This window comes from Bubalus kerabau, chromosome 14 (genome assembly GCF_029407905.1).
Source record: "Bubalus kerabau isolate K-KA32 ecotype Philippines breed swamp buffalo chromosome 14, PCC_UOA_SB_1v2, whole genome shotgun sequence".
Classification (NCBI taxonomy): Eukaryota; Metazoa; Chordata; class Mammalia; order Artiodactyla; family Bovidae; genus Bubalus; species Bubalus kerabau.
In genome coordinates, this window is record NC_073637.1 from 66042249 (window position 1) to 66058133 (window position 15885).

Consider the following 15885-nt stretch of genomic DNA (forward strand, 5'->3'; position numbering starts at 1 on the left):
TAGAAAAGACAGACCATCTCTTTGAACTTTGGATCTCCTCGCAAAGTACAGTTGATAAGACCAAGTCATTTTATGGAGCTTAAAGTAACCATATAAATGTCAGACTGTGACATTTACTCATTTTCCAGGCAAAACTCATTTTCTAGGCAAAGCCTGAATTGACACCTATCACTTATAGAAGTCTCATAGACCAAAATTTACAAGGCAGAATAAATTCTAAGATTTTATAATTGTGAAGAATCTGGGGAGGGAAAGAAAAGCTGAGAAAACTGTAGCCAACTGAACCCCATAAATAAAGCAGATGGTCCCTTGAGAGATTAAATAGTACTGTTTTATCCTGGTAAGAAGGAAGAAGTGAAAGAAGAAATTTAGTGCTAACTTAGAGTTAATTAGCTTAGTTAGCTTTAGGCAATGGTTTCAAAGGTTAAGACTTGAACCACTTAGGAAGAGATGATTAAGATTTGAAGTCAAATGAATGCACTAAAGAAAAATGTAAACATGCAGCCAAAAAAGTGTTAAATTCTTAAGACAGTATTAATTGAAAAACCAGAAAGGAGAAAAATGTGTAACATTATTCTTAGAGCTGTGTTCTTATACAAAAACCTAAATTGATTTTTTAAAATAGTTGCTACTTTTAACTAGAACAAAATTAAAGGATTATTTTATTTGAAAATAAACTATATTAGTTAGGAGTAGTTTTGACTGCCAATGACAAAAAACAAAACAAGACAAAATCTTGTTTTGGACAAGATAAAAGTCTGTTTCTATCTCATCTAAAAGCCCAGAAGTAGGCAGAATGGGGCTGTGATAGTGAGTTCATGGTGTCACCAGAGATCTTTCTGCTCTGCCAACTTCAGTGTGTGGCTTTTACCTCATGCCCAGGATGACTGCTGGAGATCCAGCCATTACATGCACATTCCAGATAACAAGTATAAGGAAAGTATGCAGAAGTACTCACCCTTTTTCTTTAATGAGGCGTCTCAGAAGTCTCACATAGAATTTCTACTTATAGCTCATTGTCCAAGAGTTAGTCATATCACAGGCCCCCACCCAGCTGTAAGGAAGTCTGGTAAATGTAGTCTTTTTGCAGAGTATGTTGTCTTTCCAAATAAATGTGGGTGTTACTACTAAGAAACAACAGAATGAATAATGGAGTAGGCTAACAGCAATCTCTGCTATGTAAAGAAATCTAAAAGACACCAAGAAAAGAAAGCAGGTGGATTTTATGTAGTACGTGTATTCCCTGCATACAGGATATAAGGGCTTCCCTGATAGCTCAGTTGGTAAAGAATCGCCTGCAATGCAGGAGACCCTGGTTCAATTCCTGGATTGGGAAGATCCCATGGAGAAGGGAAAGACTACACACTCCAGTATTCTGGCCTGGAGACTTCTATGAACTGTATAGTCCATGGGGTTGCAAAGAGTCAGACAGAACTGAGTGATTTTCACTTTCATTCCTAAGGAGCTTCTGAAAGTGTATTATCATCATTATAATTACCATTATTTATATATTGAACCATAATCTGAATACATGAGTTATCAGAAATATGCCAGTAAATATTTTCTGAATTGAAAAACTATTTTTAAAATAGTCTATACCTAGTTTGTTTTTACTAGTTTGTATAACTTTTCCTTAGGTTTACTTAACAGTGGGTCTGAATCTCTAAACTGGCCTTCTGAAAAATGGCGAAGAACAAGGTGGCCTTCTGACTCCAACTTGCCTCATATCTCCCCTCCCCTCCCCAGTTACCATAACCATATATATTTCTCTCTCCACTTCTCTTTCATTTGGGGCGAGATCAGACAGTGTAAAAGGCCATTGGGTGCTTTGAAGTGTGTTCCTGTTATGTGATGAGAAGGGGAAACACCAAGGCCAGTGCTATCTGATGTCCCAGGATCACAGCCTCTGCACAGCTTGTCCAGTTCAGAAAACAGAAAAGGTACTGACGTTACAGCCGTCACAAGAATGGTCCGAGCATAGCAGGAGGACGATTTCAGAGAGCCAGAGGGGAAGGAATGAAGAGTTATGCTATCAACAGAAACTCTCTGTTGAGAGAGAGTGTGCAGGAATCCTGCATTATGAAAAAAGGATTAACTCCCCCCCAACTTTATCACCCTGGTATATAAAATATAAAAAACCTACTGAAATAAGTCAAGGAACCAAACTATATCAGAAATTGCTGAACAATTCTAGTGAGTTTTATTTTTACATAGGGAGAAGGAGGGGAAGGAGACTAGGAGAGAGAAAAATTCCAAGAAGTTTCCCCCAACTTCTGTATTTCACTACACAAGACTACTTACAGACTATCATGTAATGCTGTAAAATGATAAAATAACAAAACACAAGGCCTCGGAACATTACTTTCTCATTTACCAAGACCCTAATAATGATTTTTTAAAACTATTGAGATAGGCTGCAAATATATGGACATCTCTATTGAGAATACTAACCCAAAGGAAGTCCTATGTATCCTTCAAAGCGATATATTTTACAGAAAAATTAAGTTAATCATAGTTAAAAATTAATCCTCTTGTGCAGTACCATGTTATTTAGCCCACTTATTTTGTAATGTCCTGCTTTATATAGGGGACATGAGCTCATGAATAACAAGCAACTTAGTTAATTCACCCCCTCATTCTATCATTTACCAATGCCTATATTTACCATATATAGTGGCTAGAAACTGAGAATCCAGAGTCAAGGAGTTTATTTGTTGGAAAAGAAAAGCAATTAGTAAAGAGACATTTAGGATGAGAGAGTGATAAGCTGAGATACACACTGAAAGCATAGTTCTTTAATAGTAGTTCTTTTCTTTTTCTGTTGGGCTGGCTAAAAAATTCTTTCAGGTTTTTCAGTATGCTTGGAAAAACCTGAATGACCTTTTTGGCCAACCCAATATAAGAAAAGTCTAAGAGTCCTTTCCCCTAAACCCTGGCTAGGAGGCTGACCTTGGTGTGCTATGATCTTACCCTCTGACCTCCAGCTTCCAGACGGGGTCACCCATGGGGAAACCCAGTGAGGTGGGAGGAAGTGGAGACCAGGGTATTTATTTCTCCGACTCCGTCCCTGCCGGGTCTCTGCGGTTGGCCCAGTCCTCGACTGGGTGCCACAGCTCCTGAAGCGACCTCTCCTACCTGCTGCTTCGGCCACTCTGGTTCCAGTACCAGCTGCTCCCCTCACCCCTTCAGACCCAGAAGTGGTGAGAACCCACACCCACCCCAGCTCCTCGCCACTTGTTACAACCATTCATTGGTGCACTTTAATCCTTCCCTCACCTCCATTAAGCAGTTCCTTGTAGAAAACTCCCTCAGTTACCCCGGGAGTAAGCCATCTGCTTTCTGCTGGGCCCCTGACTGTTATATTAAGGTTACTTTATGTGCATGAGGTATATTCAAGTGCCTTAAACTTCAGTTTGATTCTTCTCTTGATTAATGATGCCTTTTGATTAATCAGAGCCCCATTTGGCTTTGGTTCAGCATATGGATTGGAGCTCTGTGGATTATTTCTGGATTTAGGAGTTCGTTTTGTGTGAAGTCCTTTTAAAAGCTGTGTTAAATCACAAAATCCATAGGCAGCCACGAACGTTAAACATTAAGCTTCACTTCACTTTCAGGGACTCAATTTCTGAAACGCTGAGGTACTTGCAAACGAAGGGGGACTGTGCAGATGACGAGCAGGTGTCCTGCTGACTGGCAGCCTTCGGGACCATTAAGAGGATTATTGTGGAAGGAGAAATGTGCTGGTTAAATAGATTATTTGTGTGCTCGCTTCTCTGGCTGTGCTGACTGACATTTCACTAATCTATTTAGCAGATTGAAGTTCCAGAACAAGGCAAAAGTAAAAAATACCACATTCAACAAAACCAGGTCTGTGAGTAAAATTATGTAATGGGTATATTATAATTTTGATAAATCTGCCTGTTTTTCCCCTTTTAAGTAACCAAAGTCATTCTACTTTTAAGATTAAGCCAGAATTCTCTTTCTCAGAAGCTCCTCCATGCAGACTGGTCCAATTGGACGACCATCACAGAAACATAGTGTTTTTACTGTAGAACCCAGTTGGGCTAGGAGAAATGCTTTCCTGAATTTATATATACAAAAGTTCCAAGAAGAACACAAAACTCTAGTGATTTTCTTCTCTACTCCGTGCAGTTTTTTTTTTTTTTTTTTTGAAAATGTTCTTTCTAGTTTGTATGTTTTGGTTTCATAGACTTTCTGCAGTGTATTCTGTATAAAACAGCCTTTAAGTTGATAAACTGCTTTTTCAAGCGTTTAGGTCTGCTGTGCAGATAACAATAGCAGTAAATATCATAATAGAAAGCATTAATAAATACTAATGGCCAGACACCATTCAAAGTACTTTTCTGTGGATTAACACATTTATCCTCACCATGATCCTGTATCATTGGTACTGTATCACCATTCCTCAAATCATTTGAGGAAATTGGGACACAGAGAGGTTAGGTGACTTGCTCCAGGTTGCACAGTTATCAGTGGTAGAAGGAAGCAGGCAGTCTGATTCCACATCTGTGTCCTTAACTAACTCTTCCTTTCGAGGTTCAGATCTTAGTGGGGGTGAATGAAATAAAGGTGGCCTCTAAGTAGTACTGAATGGGATTCATTATTGGTTCAGCTGCTGTCACAGAGCCTGCTGTGTATATAAAGGTAGTTAGTATGTAAGTACAGTATTTATAAATATATACAGTCCTTCCTTGAGTGGATAAGCTCAGAGAAAAATTTTAAACACAGACTAAAAGCAGACTTCTCTCTCTTACATAATAACAGCATTTCTGGCTGCTTACATCAGAGACAGACAGTGAGAACTCCACCAATTACTGGCTATGTGTCTTCAGGCAGATCAAAAAACTGGATGTGTATAAGGGATGCTTGGGGTGCTTATTAAAATTCAAATTCCCACCCCAAAAGATGAATCCAGTAGATCAGCATTTATAGCAAGAATGCCAATGGGAAACACTGCACCAGATTTCTTCTTTATCTTTAAGATAACTTCATCACTTAAATTCATCCATGTCAGCAGCATAGTATGGCATAGAGCTGTGGTTCTCAAACTTGGCTGTATAATGTTATCACCTGAAGAGCTCAAGAAACATGATGGCTGAGCCCCATTCTCAAAGATTCTGATTTATTAACAAATTTTTCTGAGGGGCCTGGCAGTGGGATTTTTTAGCTGCCCAGATGATCTAAAGTACAGCCAGGATTGAAACCATTACTCTAAAAGAGTGGTTCTCAGAGTGGGGTCCCTAGACCGTCAGGGTCAGCATCCCTTGGGAACTTACTAGAAATCTAAATTCTCAGGCCCCAACCGTATTGAACCAGAAGCTCTGGGGCTGGGGCCCAGCAATCATATTGGGCAAGCCCTCCAAATGAGTCTGATGCACATTTGAGTTCGAGAGCCACTGTCCTAGAATGACAGAGATGCCAGTCAGCATGGATGAACAGCAATGCTAAAGGAGGTGAACCTCTGTGATGCTCTCAGCAGGGCCAGCAGGTTGGAAGGGAGCCTGGTGCCCAACTGTATTGAATTCCAACTTAGTTTAGCCAACCTTTATAGAGAGCTTATCCTGAGCTAGGCCCTGTTATAATTGCTTTCCACATATAACTCACAGCAAGCCAGATATTATTATTATCCTTGGTTTGCAGCCAAGGGAACTGAAAACAGAAGAAAGGTTAAGTAACTTGCCCAAGGTCACCCAGCTGGTAAATGACAGAGTTAGTATCCATGCCCAAACACTCTTTGTTATTTAACAAATAAAATTTTGTTGCTGTTGTTCCTTTAACTACTCTGCCATGAGGCCTCTCTATCAAGACAAATTCCTCATAGGAAAAAAAAAAAGTTTAGCTGCTCTGTCTGGTTAGCTGCCATACATTTATTTCACCAGGGCCAAAACCCAGTCTCTGTGACTCTGTCTTGGAGATTTTATAAACACTGAAAGTCGACTATTCACTCACTGAAGGTCTGCAGCAACCGTAACTTCTTAAAGTATGTTAAAATGTCTATAATACTCTTTTGTAAAACTTTGTGAGGGATGTGCACTGAAGATTTTGGTGAAGGTAAAAACAGAAAGTCATATGTCTTTAAGAGATGAGAAAAAGACAAGAGAGGCAGGGTTCAAGTGTTACCTGGAGACACCCCAGTGCCTGCAAAGGTGCTCTGGACATGCCTCTTCATACCAAGAGGAGGCACCCTCAGCAGTAACAGATGTATGCTGCTGCTGCTGCTGCTAAGTCGCTTGAGTCGTGTCCGACTCTGTGCGACCCCATAGACGGCAGCCCACCAGGCTCCCCCGTCCCTGGGATTCTCCAGGCAAGAACACTGGAGTGGGTTGCCATTTCCTTCTCCAATTCATGAAAGTGAAAAGAGAAAGTGAAGTCTCTCAGTCGTGTCCGAGTCTTAGCGACCCCATGGACTGCAGCCTACCAGGCTCCCCCGTCCATGGGATTTTCCAGGCAAGAGTACTGGAGTGGGGTGCCATTGATGTATACCTACCCCTGAAACACAGCTGCTTCAGGATAAAACCATTTAAAAAAATTATTTATTTACTTGGTTGCGCTGTGTCTTCATTGATGCACGGGGGCTTTCTCTGGTTGTGGTGAGGGGGGCTACTCTTCGTTGCGGTGCAGGGGCTTCTCGGTGTGGTGGCTTCTCTTGTTGCGGAGGACAGGCTCTAGGCGCGTGGGCCTCAGTAGTTTCCGCTGGGCGCCAGCTGGAGAACACAAGCTCAGTAATTGTGGTTCAGGAGCTTCGGTGCTCTGGGACACGGTGGAATCTTCCTGGATCAGGGGTCGAACAGGTATCCGCTGCATTGGCAAATGAATTCCTATCCACTCTACCACCAGGGAAATCCAGGGTAAAGCCATTTAAAATAATCATTGCTTAACAGATACAAGCTTTCTGTTGCCTTTTTAATATTAATCTTTGGCTTTTTAACTATTATTGTTGTTATGGAAATTACTTCCTCGCATATGTATTTCTGACCTCTCTGTTTACTTTGTAACAGAAAGACTATTCTAGTTTTCTGCCAAGAAAAAGCAAGATTAAGATAGCTGAAGTTGACTGTGGTTTTGGGACCATAAAGGAAGATCTTTGAAGACAAAATCTAACTTCTTAAAATGGTCTTAAAGGTGATCTTGACCATGAAAGGGCTTGGAAGTTGAAAGTGGGCTTCCTACCACCAATGGAAGAAATGTGAGCCTTCCCATTTTTTTCCTGGATGGACCATATTCATCAAGACTACTTCAGAACTCTGTTTATCTCAAGATATACAGTTTGTTTTTAATGACTTATAAATGACAAATGGCGAATCTGAATCAATTAGTACAAACCTCCTTCTTTTTTCTTCCCCTAAAATATATATTGTCCTGGCTTCATGAAGCCTTTTATATGTTCTGATATTGCATGACTGAAAGACCTAATCTAAAACACTACAAATGCATTTGGGGTTAAGATCTGAAGACATGACTCATCAGCTGTGGCTCTAAGAAATGGAATCATTGAAAAAGAAATCTGGACTTCACTGATCCGTCCAAAGCATCAGAACAAGGAGGTGATGAAACACCAATTTGTTTTCTTATGTAACTCTGAGCCTACCAATATGGATGTACTCAAAGTAATAGGCTGCCCGGTGCTGTTTCTCCACAGTTGTAGATGCGTTCTGTCCTTAGTATACTGAGTTCAGTTCAACAGTCATGACGCTATTTTGGATATTTTTATTTTGGAAACCAAGGGGACCCTTCACTCAATATCAAATATCTTAGCTTTAAAACGATGTATACTTTTTCACTAGATTTTTCCTTATCCAGTTTCAGTTCATTGTGATAACTAATAGAATTATACACAGAATTAATATTGCAATAAGGGAGAGGGACAGAGGAATCAATGTAATCAGATAAAGTGTGATATTCTAATGTTCTTTTCTAACTGTGTTGTGTAACTAATTATATAATAAATAGGAATATATTCTAGTGAGTGTACAATTTATTGGTGAAAAAATTCTGTGAATGATTTTTTGAAGTGTAGAATCTATTAAAGCCCTATTATATTTATAAAGCACTGTCTCTAACCATAATTCCTAGGGCCATGAAGTTTCATTTTTACATTTTAGGCGATGGTGGGACATTTTTGCAAGGTGGAATCATCCCAGATCACCCATGATGAGTGTATTAATGGGCTAAGATACATTTTCCAATTAAAACAGAAGCTTATTCTCTATTTTGCCAATTTAAGAATAGTCAAAAGTCTATTTCTTTTTAATAGCAAATGCCTACACTGTGTAAGGATTTATTGAAGACCTTAGAAATGCAAAGAGAATTTGTATTTGGGGTGAGGAAATGTATATATTAGATGGAACCATATTTAACTGCTGTGTTGTAGATCAAAAATAGTTGAATGTTAACCCTTTAATGATACATAGTTGCAAATAATCCAAGACAGCATGCAAGTAGGTGTCCAATGTGTAGTGTGGTCCTGTGTGACATAGGAAGTTGCGGGGGGTGGTCAAGAAGGCCTGAGGTGAAGAGGGACTTTGAAGAAAGAGTAGAGTCAAGCAGAGGCAGAGATAGGGGCACGCAGGTAGAAAGAAGCATCGACTCTGGTGGGAGAGCAAGTGCAGTGTCCAGGGAAGGATAAGCAGCCCTGCTCTGTGCTAGCGAAGTCTGAGGTTAAGGGAGTGATTAGAAGATAAGAGGGACCAGCATCTATACCTACAGGACTGCAGCATCCCTTAGTATAAGTAGAGCAATTTACCCCTGTTTGATGATGGCAAAAACAGAAGCATTGAATTTAATCGTTTTTTCCCCCAAGACATTGAGATCACCATCAATATCAAAATATGAGAAGAAAAATACAAGTGATGAAGTGCATTCCATAGTACATACTGTGAAGAATAAATGAACTGAAACAGTGGGAAACAAACTTCCTCAGCAGTTATGCAAGATAAGAAGGAGCTATTAATTAATTAGCTCCTATGGGGGTTACTGGGCCTTCCTTTATCTGGAAGGAATTGGGGGTTTGAATCACTTCTGGATCAAAGCTACTTCATTATTGGGTTAAAAAGCCTGACTTCCAACTGCCAGAGTGACCTTCCCAGCTGCAGGCTCCGAGAGAAGACGGCCAGTGAGACCCCATCGCTGCTTGGCCTGAGGTCTTCACCCTCCAGGTGTGATGCTGAGGTAGGACCTTCCCAACAGCACAGCCATCCGCCCCAGCAAGACATCGGAAGATATCCTCCGGGGCGTGAGTAATGCAGGTAGGCAATTGCGAAATTCATTCAAGTAACTCCTAAGGGGTGTGGTGTGGCTTTGGAAATCAGCATATGCTTTAATCTATGGATTTACAGTCATCAACATCACTTCTCTCCATGTCGAGAAGTACATATGTTTCTACCGCTATTCATAGTCCTAAAATCACTGGCACTTTGCCCACAGGCAAACACACTTGAGTCTGAAATTTTCACAAAAATAATTATGGGGGAAAAGGTCAGAGCTGATCCAGTGGTGGTTGGGCCCTGAAATCTGAGCCCTGTTGGGACCCATGGAGGGAAGCATGTGTGGGCTTTGTCTGAAGAGCAGATGGACTCGCCAAAGCCACTGGTGAGTGTCCAGCTTGCACACATCCCCATGTGGACAACCGGGAAGCAAATTTTGTGTGAAACATGTAGATAAAAAATTACCTTAAGTTCCCCCTCAGGGTCAATTTAAGAAGAGCTGAGGGATCTTAATTTGTGGAAAACCAAATAGGTTACAAGCCTCGGTGGGGAAATAATGGCCAAAATGATCCTAAAAGGCAGAACGAAAGCAAAGCACGCCGCGGCAGCAATGACGTCTCCAGATGATTTCTGGTCCTCTCTCCTCCTGCCGTGGGTGGACGGTGGTCCACCAGGCAGGCTGAGGGAGGGGCCCGTGTGGGCTCAGGTGGGAGATGGAGTAGGAAGTGCTTCTCTTCTTCATGAGGAAGCTCTTGACCCTGCCATCTGTGATCCCAGGAAAAAAGTCAAGAGAAAGTTATGAACTTTTTTCTGGCTCACACCACCCCAAAATAAGACATGCTGAATTAACTTACAAAAAGTATGGCTAACTAATAATCCCTCATAAGATGGCTTGAAAAGAAAGTGAAAGTTGCTCAGTCATGTCCAACTCTTTGTGACCCTGTTATATAGTCCATTGAATTCTCCAGGCCAGAATACTGGAGTGGGCATCCTTTCCCTTCTCCAAGGGATCTTCCAACCCAGGGATGGAACCCAGGTCTCCCACATTGCAGGTGGATTCTTTACCAGCTGAGCCACAGGGGAAGGCCAAGAATACTGGAGTGTGTAGCCTATCCCTTCTCCAGAGGATTTTCCTGACCCAGGAATTGAACCGGAGTCTCCTGCATTGCAGGTGGATTCTTTACCAACTGAGCTACAAGGGAAGCCATAAGACAGCTTAAGCCTTATAATTGTACTTCCCTCTGCCACTGTATTCACCTATAATTGTTCTGATAAGTTGCTTTGTAATATCTATTTGTTACTATTTTTAAAAAACAAGTCATTTGTATAATAATTTCCCAGATAAGAAAAATTAGAGCTATAGAAAAAAATACAAAGTGGGCTTGGGTCTTTGGTCTAGCCCTAGCCCATGTACTTTCCTGTAGGGCAGAGCCTCTGGCTAACCATATGAGCTTTGCTTGTGTAATATCTTGGAAGAGATGAGATGTTCAGTTGATTTAAAGGCACTGACCCTAGTGATTTTGCACTGCTCCTGCACCGAATGTGGTTTCTCTCCCGGAAATGTGGGAACACAGAGTTGGCTGTACTTCCTAATGGGTTTTCCATCTGTCCACAAGAGCACATATTTGATGGGGTCTGCGGTACAGCAGTTGTCTGGGGTGGAGGCGCTCAGAGCAGCAGGCTGAAAAGTGTGAGTTGGCTTTGCTCTGCACATGTGTGCTTTTGTTTGCACTAGAAACTGGTCCCTGCAGAATTTCTGAAGAGCTCCAGTCCTTTGGAATGGGGTCTGGTGAGCAGAGGAAGAGACGATGGAAATCTACTGCCCCTGGATTCTAATCATGAGAAGGTCACAACAAAGATGATGGGTGAGACAAGTGACACGGCAGTTATTAAACATACAGGTTGCAAAAGCCAACAACTTGAAGATGTGTTCTGTTCAAAAATCAGTTAATCGCAGAGTTGATTCCTGGATTTTGGTTCACACAAGCTGGTGGAGCTTCATGCTTTCCAGGAGCACTAGGCCAACAAGTACACCTCTTTACACTCAGAGAGAAAGCACATAGACTCCCATCACTTGTATAGCACCACGTTAAGGAAGAAAACAGGAAGACTGTACGTAAGAGTTTATTTTTACGTGTTGACTGAACGCACACCACAATGGTTAAACCTAAGATGTTTACTTGTAACTGAATTTATATCCATCATGTATCTAAGTATTAGTTGAAAGTGAAAGTTGCTCAGTCATGTCCGACTCTTTGTGACCCCATGGACTAGTCCATGGAATTCTCCAGGCCAGAATACTGGAATGGGTAGCTTTTCCCTTCTCCAGGGAAATCTTCCCAACCCAGGGATCGAACCCAGGTCTCCTGCATTTCAGGCAGACTCTTTACCAGCTGAGCCACAAGCGAAGCCCAAGAATACTGAAGTGGGTATCCCTTCTCCAGGGGATCTTCCCAACCCAGGAATCCAACTGGGGTCTCCTGCATTGCAAGTGGATTCTTTACCAAATGAGCTATCAGGGAAACCCAAGTATTAGTTCAGTTCAGTTCAGTCGCTCAGTCATGTCTGACTCTTTGCCACCCCATGAATCACAGCACACCAGGCCTCTCTGTCCATCACCAACTCCCAGAGTTCACTCAAACTCACGTCCGTTGAGTCGGTGATGCCATCCAGCCATCTCATCCTCTGTCATCCCCTTCTCCTCCTGCCCCTAATCCCTCCCAGCATCAGGGTCTTTTCCAATGAGTCAGCTCTTCGCGTGAGGTGGCCAAAGTATTGGAGTTTCAGCTTTAGCATCGTTCCTTCCAAAGAACACCCAGGACTGATCTCGTTTAGAATGGACTGGTTGGATCTCCTTGCAGTCCAAGGGACTCTCAAGAGTCTTCTCCAACACCACAGTTCAAAAGCATCAGTTCTTCGGCGCTCAGCTTTCTTCACAGTCCAACTCTCACATCCATACATGACCACTGGAAAAACCATAGCCTTGACTAGACGGACCTTTGTTGGCAAAGTAATGTCTCTGCTTTTCAATATGCTATCTAGGTTGGTCATAACTTTCCTTCCAAGGAGTTAGCATCTTTTAATTTCATGGCTGCAATCACTATCTGCAGTGATTTTGGAGCCCCCAAAAATAAAGTCTGACACTGTTTCCACTTTTCCCCATCTATTTCCCATGAAGTGATGGGACCAGATGCCATGATTAGTTTTCTGATTGTTGAGCTTTAAGCCAACTTTTTCACTCTCCTCTTTCACTTTTATCGAGGCTTTTTAGTTCCTCTTCACTATCTGCCATAAGGGTGGTGTCATCTGCATATCTGAGGTTATTGATATTTCTCCCGGCAATCTTGATTCCAGCTTGTGCTTCCTCCAGCCCAGCATTTCTCGTGATGTACTCTGCATAGAAGTTAAATAAGCAGGGTGACAATATACAGTGTTGATGTACTCCTTTTCCTATTTGGAACCAGTCTGTTGTTTCATGTCCAGTTCTAACTGTTACTTTCTGACCTGCATACAGGTTTCTCAAGAGACAAGTCAGGTGGTCTGGTATTCCCATCACTTTGGAGAGTATGTATTGATGTTCTCTGCGATAAACAACAGTGCTCTTTGGGCAAGTTCTCACATAATCCTACACCCCAAATAAGATGATCCATCACATGCCTAATAGCTCATATCTCATTACTTAATGATTTTGAGGTCTGGTGGTCATAGGCATAACTTCTTATCAAAGAGCCCCAGTAACCCAGGTGCCCAGAGACAGTCTGGGCAAGATAGAGTGATTTAGGCCTCGTGATGGTACACAGGCTACTCAGAGACCTTTAACCTAGGAAAGGAACTCAGAAGTGATGCATGAATTTTTTCTCCTATTTTCTTGAAATCCTTTGGAGTGTTTAACTACTACAAAAGATGAGAGACATGATAGTGGAGTAGAAGATGACCCCTCTGACCTGAATTCTGAGCTTGCCTCTGCTTCCAGGTAGTAATGTGAGTATAGGCGATTTACCTATATGGCCCTTAGTTTTTTCATCTGTAAAATTAGTTATAAGAACTTATATGTGTGCTGGTTAAGGTGGGAGCTGAACCAAGTGTCCCGGTTCCTTTGTGGTTCCAGTTTAAAATTAGCACAGAGAGGACTTTCTAGGAGACCTGGGAGACAGAGCAAGGCAGTGGCTGTTACCTTCTGACAATCAGGTACAGTGACATGGAAAGGTTAGTTTCTAGAAGTTTCTGTCCCTCTCCACTCTTTACCAGCTCTTCTTCTTGACCGACAGAGCCCAGGCCCACCACCAATTGCTTGGTGGGGGGCTCACAAAGTAGTAGCTGGCTTCACAGAAACAGCAAGTCCTGAAGACCCCCTTCATGGGCCCACTTGCAGTGGGCTCCAAGCCCTACTTGGCTTCTAGAATTCTCAGAGAAACTAGTTTGTGACCTTTGATCTAAGCCTCCAACACCTCCTTCCAGACCTTCAGTTCCTGGACTCCTGCCCCAATTGTGTGAGACAGAATGCCTGTAATAAATCCATTATCCCCTCACACAGCCGTTCTGCCTCTCTGACCAAACCCACGTCTCCCCAGTCGCATTTAAAGGCTTGCAAAGCAATACATTTGCTTAAATCTCTGCAAAAGGTATTCCCTGGCTAACAATCAGTTACTTTACTTTTGGAAGAGAAAGATAATTGGGGTTAGGTACTATATACATTCCCATCACATATATTATTCAATCTAATGTACATGTGAAAACCTGTGTGGTTCTGCCACATGCAGGTTGAGTGCAAAGAAAAATAACAAATTGAGTTTTCAACAAGCAGCCAAGCTCTTTTATTCTTCCCAGGGGTGTAGCTGTTTTTGTCTTAGTAACTCTGGAAATTCAAGGAGACCTAAGAGGTTTACTTTTCAATTAACAAAAGAAGAGAGATCCCTTTTTGAAAGATTTGCTTGCTGCTTCATTTCTAATTGCATTGGCTGCTGAAGGAAAATATCTTCCTAGGTTTCAATTTTTTCCCTTAATTTTGTAAATATAATGCCTGGCACACATACGCTATTTATTTATTTTTCCAGTGGTTTAAATGTGTAAACTGTTGGAGAACTGAAATGAACGGAACTCTGGTGTAGATAAATATACGGTATTTAAGTCTAATTCTGTGACTTGCTCTCTCCACGATTATGCCTTGAGAACTCTCAGTGTTACAATACCCGAGTCTCGTTAGCCTGGGTGAGAGACTGGAGACAGGGGAAGTCACGCTTTCTGGGAGCATGTCTCCCCCTTATGGTCATTCATTAGTACTACAAAAAACTGAAACACCTGGGAAACAGAACTCAAAACCAAGAAACACCCTTTCCTTTGTAGATACGGTGTGTTTTTAAAACACACATCTCTTTTCTACAGAGACAACTGGTTACTGGATGGTTGCTGGATCACTTGAGGGTCTTCTGATAAACATTCTGTCACAAAGTGGTCTTTTCTTAAAAAAATTTGAGATATAGTTGATGTACAATATTATGTAAGCTACAGATGTACAACATAGCGATCCACAAATTTTAAAGGTTATACTACATTTATATTGTAAATGTCATTTATAAAATATTGGCTATATACTCTGTATTGTACAATATAAACTTGTAGTTTATTTAACAAAGTTTTTGAAACTTTTTCTGCATTTTCTAAGACTGAAGAGGAATGTATAATCAAGATGGCAAAACCCTTCTTTTCTTTAAACAGAAGAAAACCTCTTAAGAGAAAATCCTACCCCAAGCAAATATTTTTTGTCATTTTTTTATTCTTACTCCTGTGGTTGTATCTAATAGAGTGGGTTCTCAGCCCTGTCTGCACATTAGTATTCTCTTTAAAAACTATGGATATTGGGCCATACTTCCAAATAATTCTAACTCGGTCTTGGCCAGGGTGTTGGTATCTTTAAGGCCCTGCAGTGAGTGCAGTGTGCCGCCAGGGCTAAGACCAGCGATGTGTCCCTCGCCGTGGTGGTGCTAAGGATTTGATGGCAGGGACACAACTCAGTCACCCGCTGACATCCCCATTCCCAGGCCACACATACTGCTGCCTCTGTCTAAATCACTCCCCTTGTTCATTGTATAATTAATTCCTCCTCCTTTGCATCTCAGTTAAATACCACTTATTCAAAAGCATTGCTGCTCTTCCATCTAAATTAGGTCCTGTACTGTTTGCCCTCATATAGCATCTCCCTTCTTTTCCTTCGTTAACACTTACCCTAGTTATAATTACAGGTATTCCTCTTGTTGGAACTCTCACAGTCAGAACTCAGGACCAAACAGATTTTGCTAATGAGGAAGAAAAAGTAGATTTCCCTGAAGGAAATGGAGTTTAAGCATCAGGGCCGTTGTGTGGGCTGAATAACATTTCCTCCAAAGGTGTCCCTGTCCTAATCCCCAGAATCCGTGACTATGTTAACTTGTGCAGTAAAAAAGAACTTTTCAGATGGGACTAAAATTAAAGATCTTGAAATGGAGGGACTGTTCTGGATTATTCAGATGTACCCAACATGATCCAGAGTCCTTATAAACAGGTGGGAGGGTCAAAGTTAGAGAGGATACACAGTTGGCAGCAGAAGTCAGAGAGAAGAAAAGATGCTACACTGCTGATTTGGAACATGGAAGACACCATGAGCCAAGGATTCTAGTGACCTCTA

The 15885-nt window shown here is 41.6% G+C and overlaps 1 protein-coding gene across 1 annotated transcript in view; it reads left to right on the top strand.

Moving 5' to 3' along the window:
- The window catches only part of SNX31 (sorting nexin 31), an 86026-nt gene extending 77639 nt beyond the window's left edge, over window positions 1-8387 (top strand). Inside the window, exons 13-15 of the mRNA XM_055546520.1 lie at window positions 3811-3867; window positions 5507-5509; window positions 7020-8387. Coding sequence (XP_055402495.1) covers window positions 3811-3867; window positions 5507-5509; window positions 7020-7109 — 150 coding nt within the window. The 3' untranslated portion in view covers window positions 7110-8387. The remainder of the gene's footprint in view (window positions 1-3810; window positions 3868-5506; window positions 5510-7019) is intronic.
- Window positions 8388-15885: the final 7498 nt, after the last annotated feature.